General features: G+C 36.8%; 1 protein-coding gene across 1 annotated transcript in view; it reads right to left on the bottom strand.

Annotated features, from left to right (window-relative positions):
- LOC139696884 (coiled-coil domain-containing protein 39-like) overlaps nt 1-13,011 on the bottom strand; it is a 35,479-nt gene extending 22,468 nt beyond the window's left edge. Inside the window, exons 1-5 of the mRNA XM_071595765.1 lie at nt 12,913-13,011; nt 8,916-9,035; nt 6,476-6,622; nt 3,182-3,340; nt 1,624-1,845 (exon numbers count right to left, since the gene is read on the bottom strand). Of these exons, the coding sequence (XP_071451866.1) occupies nt 1,624-1,845; nt 3,182-3,340; nt 6,476-6,622; nt 8,916-9,035; nt 12,913-13,011 (747 nt within the window). The remainder of the gene's footprint in view (nt 1-1,623; nt 1,846-3,181; nt 3,341-6,475; nt 6,623-8,915; nt 9,036-12,912) is intronic.
- Between the last annotated feature and the right edge of the window lie 2,672 nt (nt 13,012-15,683).

Genomic DNA, 15,683 nt, shown 5'->3' with positions numbered 1-15,683 from the left:
TTTTCCCTTAAGAAATTATAAAATATGGATTCAGTATTCACCTTGACAGTAAAAATGTGAGGGATCAAGCATTTGTCAATTACTCAGTGATTGGGGACAAAATGGTTTCAGCTGGTAAAAAAATGTTTAATGCTTCCTCTATGATTCTGGCATCATTGTCTCTCTCTCTCTCTGATTCTTTATTTTTGGGCTGTTGGCTTGAATCAAAGGTGAGAAAAGGATGAAATAATTCTGAAATAGTTTACCATCAGTTATATTTGAGGGCATTCTATTTAAATACTGATATTGATATCAATGCAGAAGTAGCAATGCTAGAAATATTTATGGATGCCTATTTTTTGCCTCTGGGCCTTTTGCATTGATTGAAATGATATGAAATCTGCTGTTTTCCTATTACTTGCCTTTCCTGAATGGATCATCCAAACAGTTTTCCAATGAAATATCTTATGAAACACTGACTTCAGAGCCAATTTTCCCCATGGAATATTCAAAAAGACCACAGGATGAAAAATATATCCTTCAGAGAGTGCCTGCATCATAGCATAGAGTAACCAGCAGCCAGCTGTTGTCAGCATTCACATCAGATCAGTCATGAGCCAATGATACACCTGGACTACTATGAGAAGATGAGATGGGTGTGAGGCCTCCGCATTTCCATCGCAGTGATTTGGCCTCTCTTCATTTCCAATTCTTAAGCCAGCTTGCTGCTGTGAGGACACAATGTATTAACAATGTGGTGTTCTTATGCCAAGGAGAACCAAAAAGGAAGACTTGAAATGTTAAATGGGAAAATGAAAATGGAGTGGCAGAACTACTCCTTGACTCATGGTTTGTTGAAATTACTGAACAAAACTACAGACAAAAGGAGCAATAATGGAAAGAATCATGATTTTGAGATAATTTAGATGTGATAGGACATAGACATGATGTTGAGAACAATATGCATGTATTTATGGGAATGTGAAACAAAATATTTTCTTTGCAAAATTTCAAATATTAGTGAAGTGTGCAAATTTAAGGCTGTAAACCTTTCTTGTGGTACACTCTTTAGGCATTGAATCACTTTATCTGCACCACACGCCAGCCTCCGTTTTAACAACAGGACAGGACAGCCACACCAAAAAAGAATTTCATCTTCGGCACATACCTGGGTATGCATTCCTGATTTTTAAATTGGGAAAATGAATATTCATATTTTATTCGTGTGTCTCCATAGTATTTGAGGTGGAAGTAAGATTATTGTTTTGCTTTTGCATCATTGATGTCATACATTTTTAGAGCCCACCTGATTTTGGTGTCAGGTATCCTGAATATCCCCAGATGGCTTCAGAATGTGGTGAGCACAAATTGCTAACAATCAAAACTTCCTTCTACCTTCCTTGGACTAAAACTATTGAGTCAGAAATAACTTTTGAAAGTTGCTTTAGATTACTGTACAATTTAAACTTAGCTAATTAAGAAAATATGATTTGGATATGTATCAGAGGCATTTTGTGAACATTAACTCTAAAATCTCTTGAAATGCCTGGGTCAATGGCAAGCAGAAATTTTAGAGATGAAGTATTCCGATTCACAAGATTGGCATGGTGACCTCACAGGTCAATGATGATGACGTTTACTCACGTGGCGGGCGACAGTTATCTCTTCGTCACGCTTCCCCATGTACGAAACACAAGACTCCCACTGCTCTATGAGGGACTGCCGGTTGGCGTGCATCTTGCGGAACAAGGTGCGCATGTTCTCGAGCGTGATCTCCTGGGACTGGATGTCACCATCAAGCTTTTCCATTTTCTGCTGCTTGGCAATCATCTCCATTTGAAGGCTTTCGAGCTGACGGTTTTGCTCCTGCAACGGTGAAAACATTTCAGATGCTCTGTTTCGGTCGCATTGGAGTGCTCACATTGAGCATGAGCGTAGACAGTGTGAGGCTAAATTCAGATTTTTGAAACTCATTGAAAACACTTTGTAGGATTACTGAATGAGTTTATACCATGTGCCGTGATTACAAAACGTTTCCTTTGTCCCGAAAATCTGTTTTTCTTCCTCAATGAGGCATTTGTTACTTGAATGGTAAAAGATTTTTCTGCATGCATGGGAGGGAGAATTTTGAGTTAACTATCTCCATTTGTATGAAATGAAACGTGTGTGGACTTATTGCTTTAGTTAACAACTAATCCAAAAACAGCCAGGTTGGTTTTTACATGAGATTATCAAACAATCATGAACAACCAAGCCCCAAGTGGAGGGAAATCCATTTAGGTTGTGATCGAACCAGTAACCTTTGAATCAGGAGGTGAGTGAATTTCCCTGCCATCACCTCGAGGCAAGTGTTCATCTACCAATTCAATGCCAAATGACAATACTCTTGCCAATTCATGGCAATTTCATAATATACAAATATGAAATGTATTAGCTGGATGCTAGAGCAAGTGATGCAACGTCTATGACCACCTTTGGAGCTGTGTAGGATTGGTCCCATTATGGAGAGAAAATGAATGAATGAGGAATAACATTTTCCTGTAGCAATGCTCACATGATTGTGACTTCAGTTCACTTCATCAGATCCACCCCACCCCTCCCCTTTGACCATTCATTGGCCACTTTTGCTTGAAGTTAAGCAGAAGCAAAATACAGGGACGCGTGTAGTGATCTGTGAATAAATCCCCCAGAATAGCCGTGAACAGCAATCATTTTTAAAATAGTTGTGCAATGATGAGGCCAATGCACATGGAGGTGATATGCCGAATCAACAGTGGATCTGATCCTTTCGGTGCCCCCAGGACCTCTGCAACTGAATACTCAAGGGATGCATTGCATAAATTTTAGTACATCAGTTAGATATACTTATGAATATTAATGTACAGACATTCTGATTGTGAGTTGGGGTGTCACATTTGGAATTTTAAGATCGCCTCTGCCTGAATCAGGTATAGGTCATAAAAGGTGTCTTTACTCATGATGATATATACCACTGTAAATGAAGAGTACCAGAACAAGTAGATACATATATGAAATAATATTTTGTCACTCTAACCATCAAAGAGGACCCAATGGTAATTCAAGCATCTTAAACCAGGGGACTTCAATATTCTTACACCCTCTTTGTCATGATGGCACGCCGAAGGGAAATGTAGACCCCTCTCCAAATTAAATTAATTATATCCGTGATGTGGGTACCCACCTTGACTTTCATATCATCCATGTGGAAGTAGCACTCTATGACTTGATTCTCTTTCTCTTTACGCAGGATTTCCTCCTCCCATAATTCCAAAGTCTCCTGGTCAAACTGTGCATCTCTCTTCATGGCTTCTATGTTCAGTCTCAGCTGCTTGATTTCACACTTGAAAAATAAATTTAAAAAATTACGGTAGTTTATCATCAACCATGTATTTTAACTCTATGCTGCAAGCCGTAGTATATTAGGTGTCAGGAGAGGGAAGCCCATCATATTTTATGAATGGTTGGGTCAGTTAGGGCAGAGGCAGGAGTTATGTGGATTTTTGGAAAAAGAGAAACTATCCACCAAACAGAAATAAAGTAGCAACAGCACTTTTCGAGGTCCACATTTTCCAAAATTTCACTCAGTGAAGTGGTGTCAACTCAGGATAAGCTGGTCAACTCTCGTTAGTCATTTGTGCTGGTAGGCTCAATCCCCCTTGGATGATATGCGAGGTGATGAGGTGCTGGCACAAACTTCCCTTGGAGGGGAGGTTTGTGCCAGCATCGATCCTGATAGGGGAAGAGTATACAGGGAGTAGGGGAGTCCAATTCCACTTCTACACCCAAGAGTAGGTGAGCTTGATTCCTTCTCCTTATATCTATACCTCTACTCACATTCCCCTTGATGGGGGACAGCGTTCCAAACTTGGACTCATCGGAACTAACTACCAGTCTCTGTGCATGGCATCTAGCTTCTCAAATGCCATCTCCAACACTTATTTCCTTTCTTTTGCAACCTCACTGAGTTTAGGTTAGCATGAATTGACTCTAGACATGCGCCAAATTGTGACTTCTCCCCACACAGAGCGCAAGTTGTTGCCGAAATGTCTACTAACCATTGGGAAATCTACTTCAGGGATTCAGATCTGACATTCTCAGTGTGTGAATTTGGTGCACTAGCTGTTGCCCTTTGCCAATCCAAAAAAAAAATTATTTCAGGCATCATTTTCACCAATGATTTATAAAAATATTCATAGCTGCAAGCAGGTACAAGCATTTGTATTACTAAATTGAACCTTATTATGTAAATGACATTACTGGGTAGCGTGTGCCCAGGAAATAAAGCATCAGTCTAATAGCTAATTGAAAAATTAATAATAATTAGCTTTACATCTGCCTAGTCGATTCACAGTTTCAAGGCTTGATGTGATGGAAGGAATCCAAAATGAAAATAGAAACTATAGCATTTTCCCAACACACAAAGTGCTTTTGAGTTCTTAGGTCTCCTATTTTTTCTGTCAAACTACTCGCACCAAAAAGCTGAAATTACTGTTACTTCTCAACATAATCTCTCTGTGGATGTAAACATTTTTTTTTACAACGCAGACAATGTAACTGCTGAGAAAACTTCTGTTGGTGCCCCTTTCGCCCAGTGGAAAAACCAGCTGGCCTCTTGGATTTGTGGTCCCACGATGTTAAACCTTCTTGTCAAAACCACAAGAGCACACATTTTTCACATCCATAGCACCATCACTGCATGTCTCACTCAATTGACGATGAATTGCAATGGACGTTGAACCATGCAAATTAAGAAAAAAGTATGATTATGCTATTCAGTTACACTAATTGATGCCATTTTAAGTATTAACTATGTTTCCCTCTAGTGGAAGCTACATGAAACCAGTGCCTGGTGCAGCCATCTACGCCTTGTATTCATTAAGAGTACACATGTATTCTAAGCTCAACCATGTGTCCTATATTTTGGCTGCACTGGTGAAGACTACCACTTGATAATGCCTTTTGTAAAACATGGAAATCTCATGTGGGAGGAAACCAGTACCTCACGAGGAGAGTCTCTCCTCGTGGTCACTAGGCTTATGCTGAGGTCGCAACATAAATGGAACAGTTAACTCTTGGATGACTTCCTTGTCATGGGCAGGGGCTTATCTTAGCAATGAAAGCAGGTCTGTGTGAGCAGGGGACTTAACCAGCAGAGAAGTTGCCTTGATGATTCCCCAAGTGGACATCAAGAATCTTTTACCTGAAGATGGTTCGATGAACTGAAACACGTTGTGCATTACAAATTAATCTGTGTAACAGTGCATATTTTGTTTTTATCACAATGACAATCATAGGCTAAACAGTCTACCTGCAGAGCTAGAACTGTTTAAGCTCTTCTCAAACAATGTAAATATATTTAAGAAAATATGGACAAAAATTTATATGAAAATTGAATGTATACATGTGACATTTTATGAATAATTGCTCATTGAATGTTACCACCAGGAAAAATATCAACTCATTACAATTTCCTTTAATTACGAGGTTCATCCGGAAAGTAGTACCCGTTCGTGAAATAAAGACACAAAAGTAAATATTAACAAACATAAAAAATTTTATTTGAAAGAGGATACTTTAAACTACTTCTCAACATAATCTCCAAGCAAATTAAGGCATTTGTCATAACGTGTGACAAGTTTCTCGTATAATAACACTTGATATAACACATTGGAACATAATTTGTTCTGATGTTTTCTCATTTAATGGCATTTGTTGCCATATGGTACTTAGTAAAGCAATACTATTTTACAAGGAAACTATTTAACCTTAAAATGGATAACATGAAATGCATGTGTGGTCCATCATGGTTAGCTCCTTTAGTTTTCAATGTATTAGTTGGATTTTAGATTAAATGGTTAACTTGATAACAATAGTGAATAAAAAAATAATTTTCACTCCTCATAAATTAAATCCCTGAAAATATCTTCTGTTAGCACAAATGTCAACTTTGGTTGGAAATGTCAATGCCAAAAGTTTCTAAGTGGAGTTGTTCTCTAAAGACCAAAGCCCCAACTGAGCCCCTCCATGAGCCCACCATTGAAGGGGGACATTATAAAAAAAAATGTTATGAAATTTTTAAAATTCCTGACTCGCAAGGTAAATAATTGGGTGTGTTTATTGGTTTAATAAATTACTTTTCAATTGTAAAAATACATTTTTCAGGACAATATATTATATACATTCCTTTCTAAGTTACTGAATGCGGCAGAAAAAATGATAGAATGAAATTTGGACATAAAATGTTTGCATTGGTTCTAACATTTTCCATGAAACAGTTTCCACACTAGCTTAATCAGTACCTAGGGATCTATCAACCATCTATGCTACAAAGGGGGCAGTGAAACAGAATTGATTTTTGTACGGTGTGTAGTTGAGTCATACACAGATGAATACCTTGTAACCTCTCATCTACCATTATTTTGGTTGTCAGGTCAATAAAATATAATTAACATATCTTCAAATGTAATTAGATCACCTCAATTGCTTCATTTCTTTGGCAGTATTCCACGTACTGTCTGGAGAACTTCTGAATATCTTGGGAAATCTTTTCCTCATCCCTTATGGCTACTTTGGTCATGTGGTCCTCTGAGTCTGTGCATTTCCGGGAAGAATAAATTAAAGCCTGAAATTCAATATGTTTTTTATGTAATCATTGTATATTCCAATGCAACAATTTCAGAGCGTAAAAATCATTCGCCTTGACTGGGACTTGAACCCAGATCCCTCAATATCCGGTCGAGTGCTTTAGCCACTTAAGCTACCGAGGCGTCCCTCGAGGACGCCTCGGTAGCTTAAGTGGCTAAAGCACTCGACCGGATATTGAGGGATCTGGGTTCGAGTCCCAGTCAAGGCGAATGATTTTTACGCTCTGAAATTGTTGCATTGAAATGCACATTAGCGGATGACTCCGTTAAAAGTTACTGTTGCGGCATCTCCCGCAGTTTCTTTGGAATTTATCATTGTATATTCACATTCCCAAAGGTTTATTTTAGGTACATCTATTACAGTTAATGGAAAACCAGCTGTAAATCATGATTTAAGACACTACGAACATGGAGTGGTATTGATGAATATACTTCTCTTTAGGATTTCACCCATGCACAATGTTTATCATGTTTTCATTAACATTACAAGCAGATGAAATTCCCAAATGAAATACACAGCATTCATTTAAGACACTGAGTAAATACATACATATTTTCATTTAAAGAATGGACCTGGGTGATAACAATCACATATGGATATGTGTAAACTTTTCAAAGAGACCTGGAGAGGAATAATACATGGAATTCGTATTAACAGGAGTTTAACAAAAGTATGCAAATACACAAACAACTCTTTCAAGTTTAATTCATGGTTATATGCCAAAAACCTAGAAAGTCCTAAATATTTCCAAACACTAGCTTCATCCTCTTATTACCTCTCAAAGTTTATTAAACAGTTCCTATGATAATGTATATTAGTGCTGTGAAACTTTTAAAATACATTTGTGGAGAAAGAGATCAACTAAGTGGGTTATCATAATGCCCATCGATGGTGAAATATAAAAGATACATAGTAAATAATGAAGATTAACCACAAGAAAGGAAAAGTAATGATATTCTTGAGAAGTAGGAAAGCTAAGTTAAACGCTTAAGTATGAGTGAATAAACTAGAGCCGCTGAGGCAATTCAGGTGTTTGAAGGTATTTAACCCTGTAAATGCTGCATCCTGCCAGCAGTACTAGCAAAAAGTACAGAGGGTAATCTAATCAAATGTATCATTTGACGAAAAAAAATATTTTCAAGTCATTTTTAAAGATATATACATGCAGTTTTTTTATTGTATATCAACTGAATTAGGTAATATTAATGAATGAATTGTACATCACCTTAAAAAATAATTGAAATTCTTTTAGTCTACTATTCATGAACAATGGCTTAGCTTACATTTGAACTGATATATCAGCCTACCGCACTTTTGCCCAGCATACAAAAGCTGATAACCAGCCCGCTCACTAAAAGGGTTAAGAGGAAAATGGACATAGTAGCAGGAACATTAGGAGAAGAATTATATCAGCAGAATAAGTATTCACAAGAAGGAAGAAAAAGAATATCAGTACATATGTGAAGAAAAGATTAGTGAAGACTTTAATGTGGAGGATAGCACTTGATGGATGGGAAACCTGATCTTTAAGGTAAGAGGATAAGCATAGATAAGAGGATTTGAAGATGTGGGTGTATGCAAAGAATAATGGAGAAGATAGAGGTGGTGGGCAAAGAGAGGAAATTGCTCAGAGCAATTTGAAAAGACAGAGAGAGCTGATGGAGGGCACATTGAAAGGTAGTGGGTCGCTGAAGGGCATAGGGTAGAAGGGAGAGTGTGTGGGGACGAGTGGGGTAGAGAGAGGAATAGAGAGTGACAGTGCTTCAGACAGCAGGAAGGAAGGCAAAACTTATGCAGACATGAAGAAAGAAATAATGTATGGCCAAAGAGAGGAATGTTTCATGATACATAGATATAGCCATTAGGTACTGATCAAAACCCACGATTTATCAGTAGAGGAAATACACTTTTGAAGATAATACTTAGGAAATTACAATGCAACAATTTCAGAGTCTAAAAATAATTTGCCTTGACTGAGATTCGAATGCAGATCCCTTGATGCCCAGCCGGGTGATTTACCTAGTTAAGCTACTCTTACACATCCTCATACACTCCGAGATTTTGGGGGCTTCACAATGAAGATATGATACTAATATTTCATCTAATTTATGAAAATATTGACTTGTATACTAATTTTGGAGAATTTTATGTTATTTTTCATGGAATTTCACTTAGTAACCTCCGCTGTGTCTGATTTTCATGATTTATAATCCAAATAATGCACACTACCAAATTTAATTAGCCATAAGGTAGTTTCAATTCACACTTACCTGGATCTGCTGGCGATGCAGATGTACATCCTTGATGTGTTTTTCTATGGCTTTCACTCTGTTTGTCAAATCTTCGGAATGTATAATATAAGCTGCCTTTTCTTTCAGCATTCCTTCAATCTGTATTTGGATGCAAATATGTAAACGTTAGTCCTTTGATTGCTTTATATTGTCATTCCAATGCATTCAGTAGGTTACCAATGCAAATTTTGTTGCTGCAGACTTAATAAATTGCCAATCTCATTTACTAAAATTCCAAAGGTTGCTGAGAATGCCATATAAATGTAAATGACACAATTTCCATACCACAACAGAATAGGGCGTCTGAGAAATAAAAATATAATTCTAAGAAACTATATTGTTCATTATTTTTGCTCTAGAAAAATATAGGAATAGATTTATTGCAACATAATTCCGCATTTTTAAACTTCTTAAATATACATGTAACTCTAAGTTACATTTTTGTTTTGAATAACTAAGTTTTCAAGTTACTGAATTTTGTAGGTGATCCATTAATCAGTTTCTGTAGATTTCATAGATTGTAATCACCTGCATGTCTCCTGGGAATGGTAATATTCAAACTTTTAGGAATAGTATAGAGGACAACCTACCTTGAGGGATAAATCAGAAACTACACTAGATTAGTGTAATCAATTGAAATGTCAGCTAACCATCAACTACAAAGGTGGTCCCAGAGTAAAATCTGATGAACACCAGATTTTGTTCTCAGAGGTTCAGGCTTACCTGATAAAGACATGCAGGCGGTCTTATACAACCTATATACCTGACAACCTGCTGCCTATTACTCAAATAAGATGATGCATGTCAGGGCCACAGCTGTTATTCCTATTCCCAAGTAATCATTCCCATTCAACCCAAATTCAAGGCCATTTAACATAAAGTTTACGCTTTAGCATATCTCAGTGGTTTATAATATCCAAAGATGGTCAATGCAACAATTTCAGAGTGTAAAAATCATTCGCCTTGACCGGGATTCAAACCCGGATCCCTCAATGTCTGGTCGAGTGCTTTAGCCAGTTAAGCTATCAAGGCATCCTCTTAAACTCTGAAATTTTGAGGGCTTTAAAGGAACAAGGCGAATGATTTTTACACTCTGAAATTGTTGCATTGAAATGCATATTAGCCTATGACTCCATTGAAAGTTACTGTGGCCACATCTCCCACAGTTTCTTTGGAATCCAAACATGGCAATTCTTTAATATGGTTTATTATTATTGGGTAATGTACCGGTTAAGGTAGGTTTTTGGATGGACATAATTACCAATTAAATACTTTGTGACTCCTAACAAAACATAATCCAGCAACCTACTCTAGATCAAGTCCATCTCTCAGTACTTTCTTCTTCCCTTCATCCCGTGAACATCCCTATCCTGCTCCAGCCCTTTCCTCATTTGCCTCACATTCTCCCCTCTATTACAGTCTTCAACATCCCACTGCCAGTCAATACCCCCTCCCGTCAATACCATCTTCAACTTTTTGGGCCTCCATAGGATTGCTCCCAACAAACCCCTCTCTCCGCCCACCATATCAAGAACTTCCTCAATTGTTTTCATCTCTGTCCATTTCATCTTCTCCATTCTTCTCCACACCCACATTTCAAAAGCCTCCAGTCTATGTCTATCCTCCTGCTTCAATGACCACGTTTCCGCACCGTACATAGCTATGCTCCATATCAAAGTTTTTACGAGTCTTTTCTGAACATCCTTTCTCAACGTCCCCGTCATCAACTCCCTCCTTCTTGTGAAAGCCTCTTTGCCTAGCGCAATTCTTCTCCTTACGTCCCTACTACTTTGACCGTGTTGGTCCAAAACACTACCGAGATACGTAAACTGTTCTACCTACTCAAGTTTTTGCCCTCCTATTTTAATGTTTAGCTTAGCCTTATCCTTTCTGGAAAATCGCATAACCTTTGTTTTATTAATATTGATTCTCATCCCATACCTGTCGCACTGAATTTCCAATTCACTAAGCAATGCTTGCAGCCCCTTGGCTAACTGACAAACTAAAGCTTGGTCATCAGCAAACCTAACTGATTTTACGAATTCCCCGCCCACTTTCATTCCTACTTCCAGTTCTTTCCATGCCTCTTTAATTATTTCCTCCACATACAGGTTGAACAGCACCGGTGATAATGGGTAACCCTGCCTTACACGTCTTCCTAACAAAGCCCATCCAAACTCTCTGTTCCCCACTCACACCTGAACAGTCTGAGAAATGTACAGGTTGTGTCCCTCCTGTCCCCCCAATCTATTCTTATGTTCAGTAATATACTCATTAGTTTTTCCCGATTAACTCTATCAAATGCTTTTTTGAAATCTACGAAACAGGCAAATACGTCCCGATTGTATTCTCTATTCCTCTCGATTAGTTATCTCATTACCGCAATGGGTTTACACCTACCTCTCCCCTTCCTAAACCCAAACTGATTATTGCCTAAGTAATCATTTGCCCTACTCTCTATCCTTTTGTTTATGATCCTGAGAAAAACTTTAGCTGCATGGGATATCAAACTTATTGTTCTGTAGTCTTCACATGATGTAGCCTTCAGCTTTTTCGGAATAGGAACTAAAACTGATCTCACAAAGTCTTCCGGCCAGATTCCTTCCTCATAGATACTACTCATCAGCTCATATAGCCTCTTCCTCCCACATTCTCCTCAACCTTTCAGTAGTTCTGCTGGAATGTTATCCACCCCCACGGCCTTATTTAGTTTCATCTCCCTTAGTGCCCTTTCTATCTCATGGTCGAATATGCCTGCACCTAAGCTATCTTCCTCTACGTCATGTTCCTTTTCTATGTCTAACTACGTTGGTCTAAGTTCTTTATTATACAGTTCTTCTATATATTCCTTCCATCTCTCTTGGCTCTTTAATATGGCACCACCCTATTCATGATTTCTTGTAACATTGTCCAATCAATAGTGATAGAATGAACTCACTAAAATTTATTAGTTTTATTTACATTTCATCGAAAAAAGAAATAGAATTAAGCTATATAAAAATGGAAGTGTTGAGCAATTTGATTTTAAGAATAAAAGTGTATTATATATTTTTCATAAGAACGTAGGGAAAAAGAAATCTTTGCAACATTGAATTTTTCTAATTAGTTCAAAATCTAAACTGCATGCCAGATAAGAAAATCCATATTGGTGAGCGAAAAATTAAACAAAAAGATAAGTAACCTGGACACATACTAAGCATGAGAATACAAAAATTGTTGAACAGGGAATAGATATTTAAAATGTGGATTATTAAATAAGAATATGAGATTAATTAAGTTCGAAATATAAATAGAGGATAAATATGAATGATAAAACAATAGGAGTGGATTTTAATAACTTTTTGGAGGTGTACACATGCCTTCCTTTTGAAAAGTAAGATTGCACACTCTGAATAAAATATTCAATTATTAAAAGAGATAAAGGTTTCATTGAGAGTGAATTATTTCTTTTTTATAATTTTTTCTCTCAAATTTCAAATAATTCATTGGGAAAATTGCCAAATAGCAGCGCTTTTTCAAAATGATAGAATGGAACCAACGAAATGTATTATAAGGCTGTTAAAAAGAATGAGTGAAGAGAAAACATGTCCTTCTCTTAGGCAAAATAATATTAGATTGCTGTAAGGGATATGACGGGATAAACTACCTTCCCAAAGATATTGAGAAAGAGCGTCTGAAAACAATTTAATAGAGCCGTAATAAAACATTCGGTAACGAAACAGACTATGAGAATTATGTAGCAGAATTTATGTAATGCATTTTCACGTCCTCATCCAGACCCAAGACATTCAATTGTCTTAATTATTAACAATCTAAGTAAAACTGAATTATATCATACCTTCTGGGTCCGCAATAAAAATGAAAATATATTAAATATATATGCATGCTAGGAATTAAGATTCAGTTTTGTGCCTTGTTTAATTTTTTTACGGGATACCTATGTAAGTAAGAGCTATAACGGTTTGCCATGACCAACCTTTTTTGAAAGTTTTTCATTCTCTTCATTAAGAACTGGAATATGGTAGCCATCCGTCCATCCAATTACTTTAAGAATTTCATCGAGCTTACTCGCCATTTTGAACTGTCACTTTTTGCAGGCTATATTCAAACTAGCCGAAACAGCTTTTGTTCTCAAGTATTTGCGTAGAGAAAGTAAAAAATAAAGACAGAATTCATGTGAAGCCTATGATAAGCGGTTAAACACTGAGAAATTCGGAAAGATGATTGGAGGAGTGGACAGCCGTCATAACCTACGTACTGTACTGTTTACCGTGTTTTGAGTTCGCGGCTGTTTACGACAAACTTTGTTATGGCAACTTCGATCTATCACATGAGAACGATTTGCCAATGAAAATGGTTAGCATTCTTATTCGAGAGTAGGTTCGATTGTGGGCTTATGTTTTGTTTAGCCCGTCTGCTACTTTCAAATTGTTTGTTATTTGCGAGTTATTACTTGAAAATATTCGCTAGGCGCGCAATATTTCCCCATCTTTGCCGCTCTGCTTATTGTACTTGTGTGACAAATAATAATATCATTCAGTATATTGTTATAACTATCGGTGTAATGAGAGATGTATACAAATTTCTCACAGGCAACATGAGTAAGAAGAAAATTAAGAGGACCTGCATTAAATTTTGCGAGCAACAACTTAATGGCCTCGTTTTTAAATGGTCAGTGTCTTATAATTTCGTTAGTACGGTGTAATTTTTCCGGATTTCTGGAATCCATGAGTCACATACTCCAGGAAAATGTGACAGATGGTTTGTTTACATATGATGCTTATCACTCGTAATTCCTGACATTTGATCTGATCTTCGACAGTGGTTACATACCCAAAAACATAATCTGAAGATTTAGGCTACTTGGATATTCTTTCGATGGCAGGAATACGCATGTGCTTGCGTAAATTTTAATTCGTGGATTTCATTCCAGGAGGTGAAATGGTTAGAAACGCTTCCCATACTCTCATACCCAAATTTAGAATTTTGAAGAATTAATATTTTGTAGTCATCATGGAAAGTATCATGACGTAGCAGAGTTTCATCTAAAATGCATTTCATGTCTTCCAATAACTGCATTAGCTCAATGTCATTGGGGTGAGTTTCCTTGTCAAACTCAATTTAATACGCAGTGCACCATAGAGTCCTTGTAAATCTTTCATCGAAACCCTGGCTTTCATTCCATGCAATTTTAACAATAAATTATTGTATTATAAATGCCGAATTTCCAGTATTGGCGTTGAATCTGCTGTATATGTAACAAATGTTTACAAATACATTCTGTGGGAGCTTCAAAAATATTCAAAGATTATTTAGTTTATGTACCAATTGTCGGTCTGCATCATGCCCCAACCCCATGATTATATAACGCTCAGGTCATCTGTCAGACAATGCGGAAATCTGCCCGTGCCACCCGCCTGATGCAGGCGCAGATCATCTTAGCTAATTATTTGGAGGCTCCTGAATGTTTTGATTGTTTGTGTCTGGGTGCATAAGTTTGCATTTGATGAACATTCTCTTTCCGGGTACAGCCTAGTACCGCTGGACTCGCTCTTAAACTATTGTAATCCTTTCTCCTCATTTCTCTTCAACCTGAAGAGCCAAATATTTTCCCTCGTTTTCCTCTATGCAGGGACACACTCAAAACAGACAGTTATGCAGTTTCTATTTCTTGTAATTTTTTTCTTTGATGTTCTTCTGGTCCCGTAGCACTAATCATTTAATTGATTTTCTGGTGTAATTACTTGGAAATATATTCTTAAATGCGTCCATTTTTTCTACTACTACTACACTCGCACATCTGATGTACACGTATTTTTACACACACTGTATATAATATTTAGGTGCACATATATATATATATATATACATAATATTTATATATATATATACATAATATTTATATATATATATTTATTTATATATACATAATATTTATATATATATACATATACATATATATGTAAATACAGATACACGGCATCTATACACGTTCAAGATAACTATGGAGCCCTGGGCACACGGCATCTATATAAATTCATGAGAACTACCAAGTTCTGGGTGCGCGTTATCAATGGGAAAACACGGTAATTACTGGAACTTAAAGCTGATTATCCACTGATTTTACCAGCAGTAAAAGTTTCACAAAATTCTTTTCTGTTTACAGAAATGACAGGAGAAATAGAATCAGGGGTGGTTTCCTTATTGTAGTTAATAACTCATGCGTTTCCAGATCTTTAGTGAACCCACGTGATGGTTTGGAAAGTGTTTGGTGATTAATTAAAAGTTTTTACTCCAAAAGAATCTATGTATCAGCATTTTACAGGCCGCTGGATGACAAAGTTAATTCAATAGTAGAACTAGACCAACAAATGAAAAGTTGCTCATCCCAAAGTAGCCATGGAGATATTATCATCCATGGAGTTGCCAAAGTCTCTTCTTTTTATTGTAGCACATATAGTTTTAAAATAGGGGAAAGACAAAGACACTTGTGAGCCACTATTACATTCCTTTATGTTGAACTCCATGTGTAAACCTGTCACTTTACCAACTAGTATAGATACTATCTTTTTTTGTTAGAATTGGACATACCCAAATCCATCTTAAATATAGACATTATTGAAGAAATGAGATACAATGGGGCAGTAAATACTGTTTCACCTCTATGGGGTTCGAAATAAGAAAACCAAAATAATACTTGTTTATAAAAAGGGGACTGTAATTGTTTAAAGCCGGTGTTACACAGTT

Source organism: Hetaerina americana, unplaced genomic scaffold (assembly GCF_022747635.1).
Source record: "Hetaerina americana unplaced genomic scaffold, ioHetAmer1.1.p SCAF_7, whole genome shotgun sequence".
Taxonomy (NCBI): Eukaryota; Metazoa; Arthropoda; class Insecta; order Odonata; family Calopterygidae; genus Hetaerina; species Hetaerina americana.
This window is presented reverse-complemented; position numbering and strand designations above follow the sequence as displayed.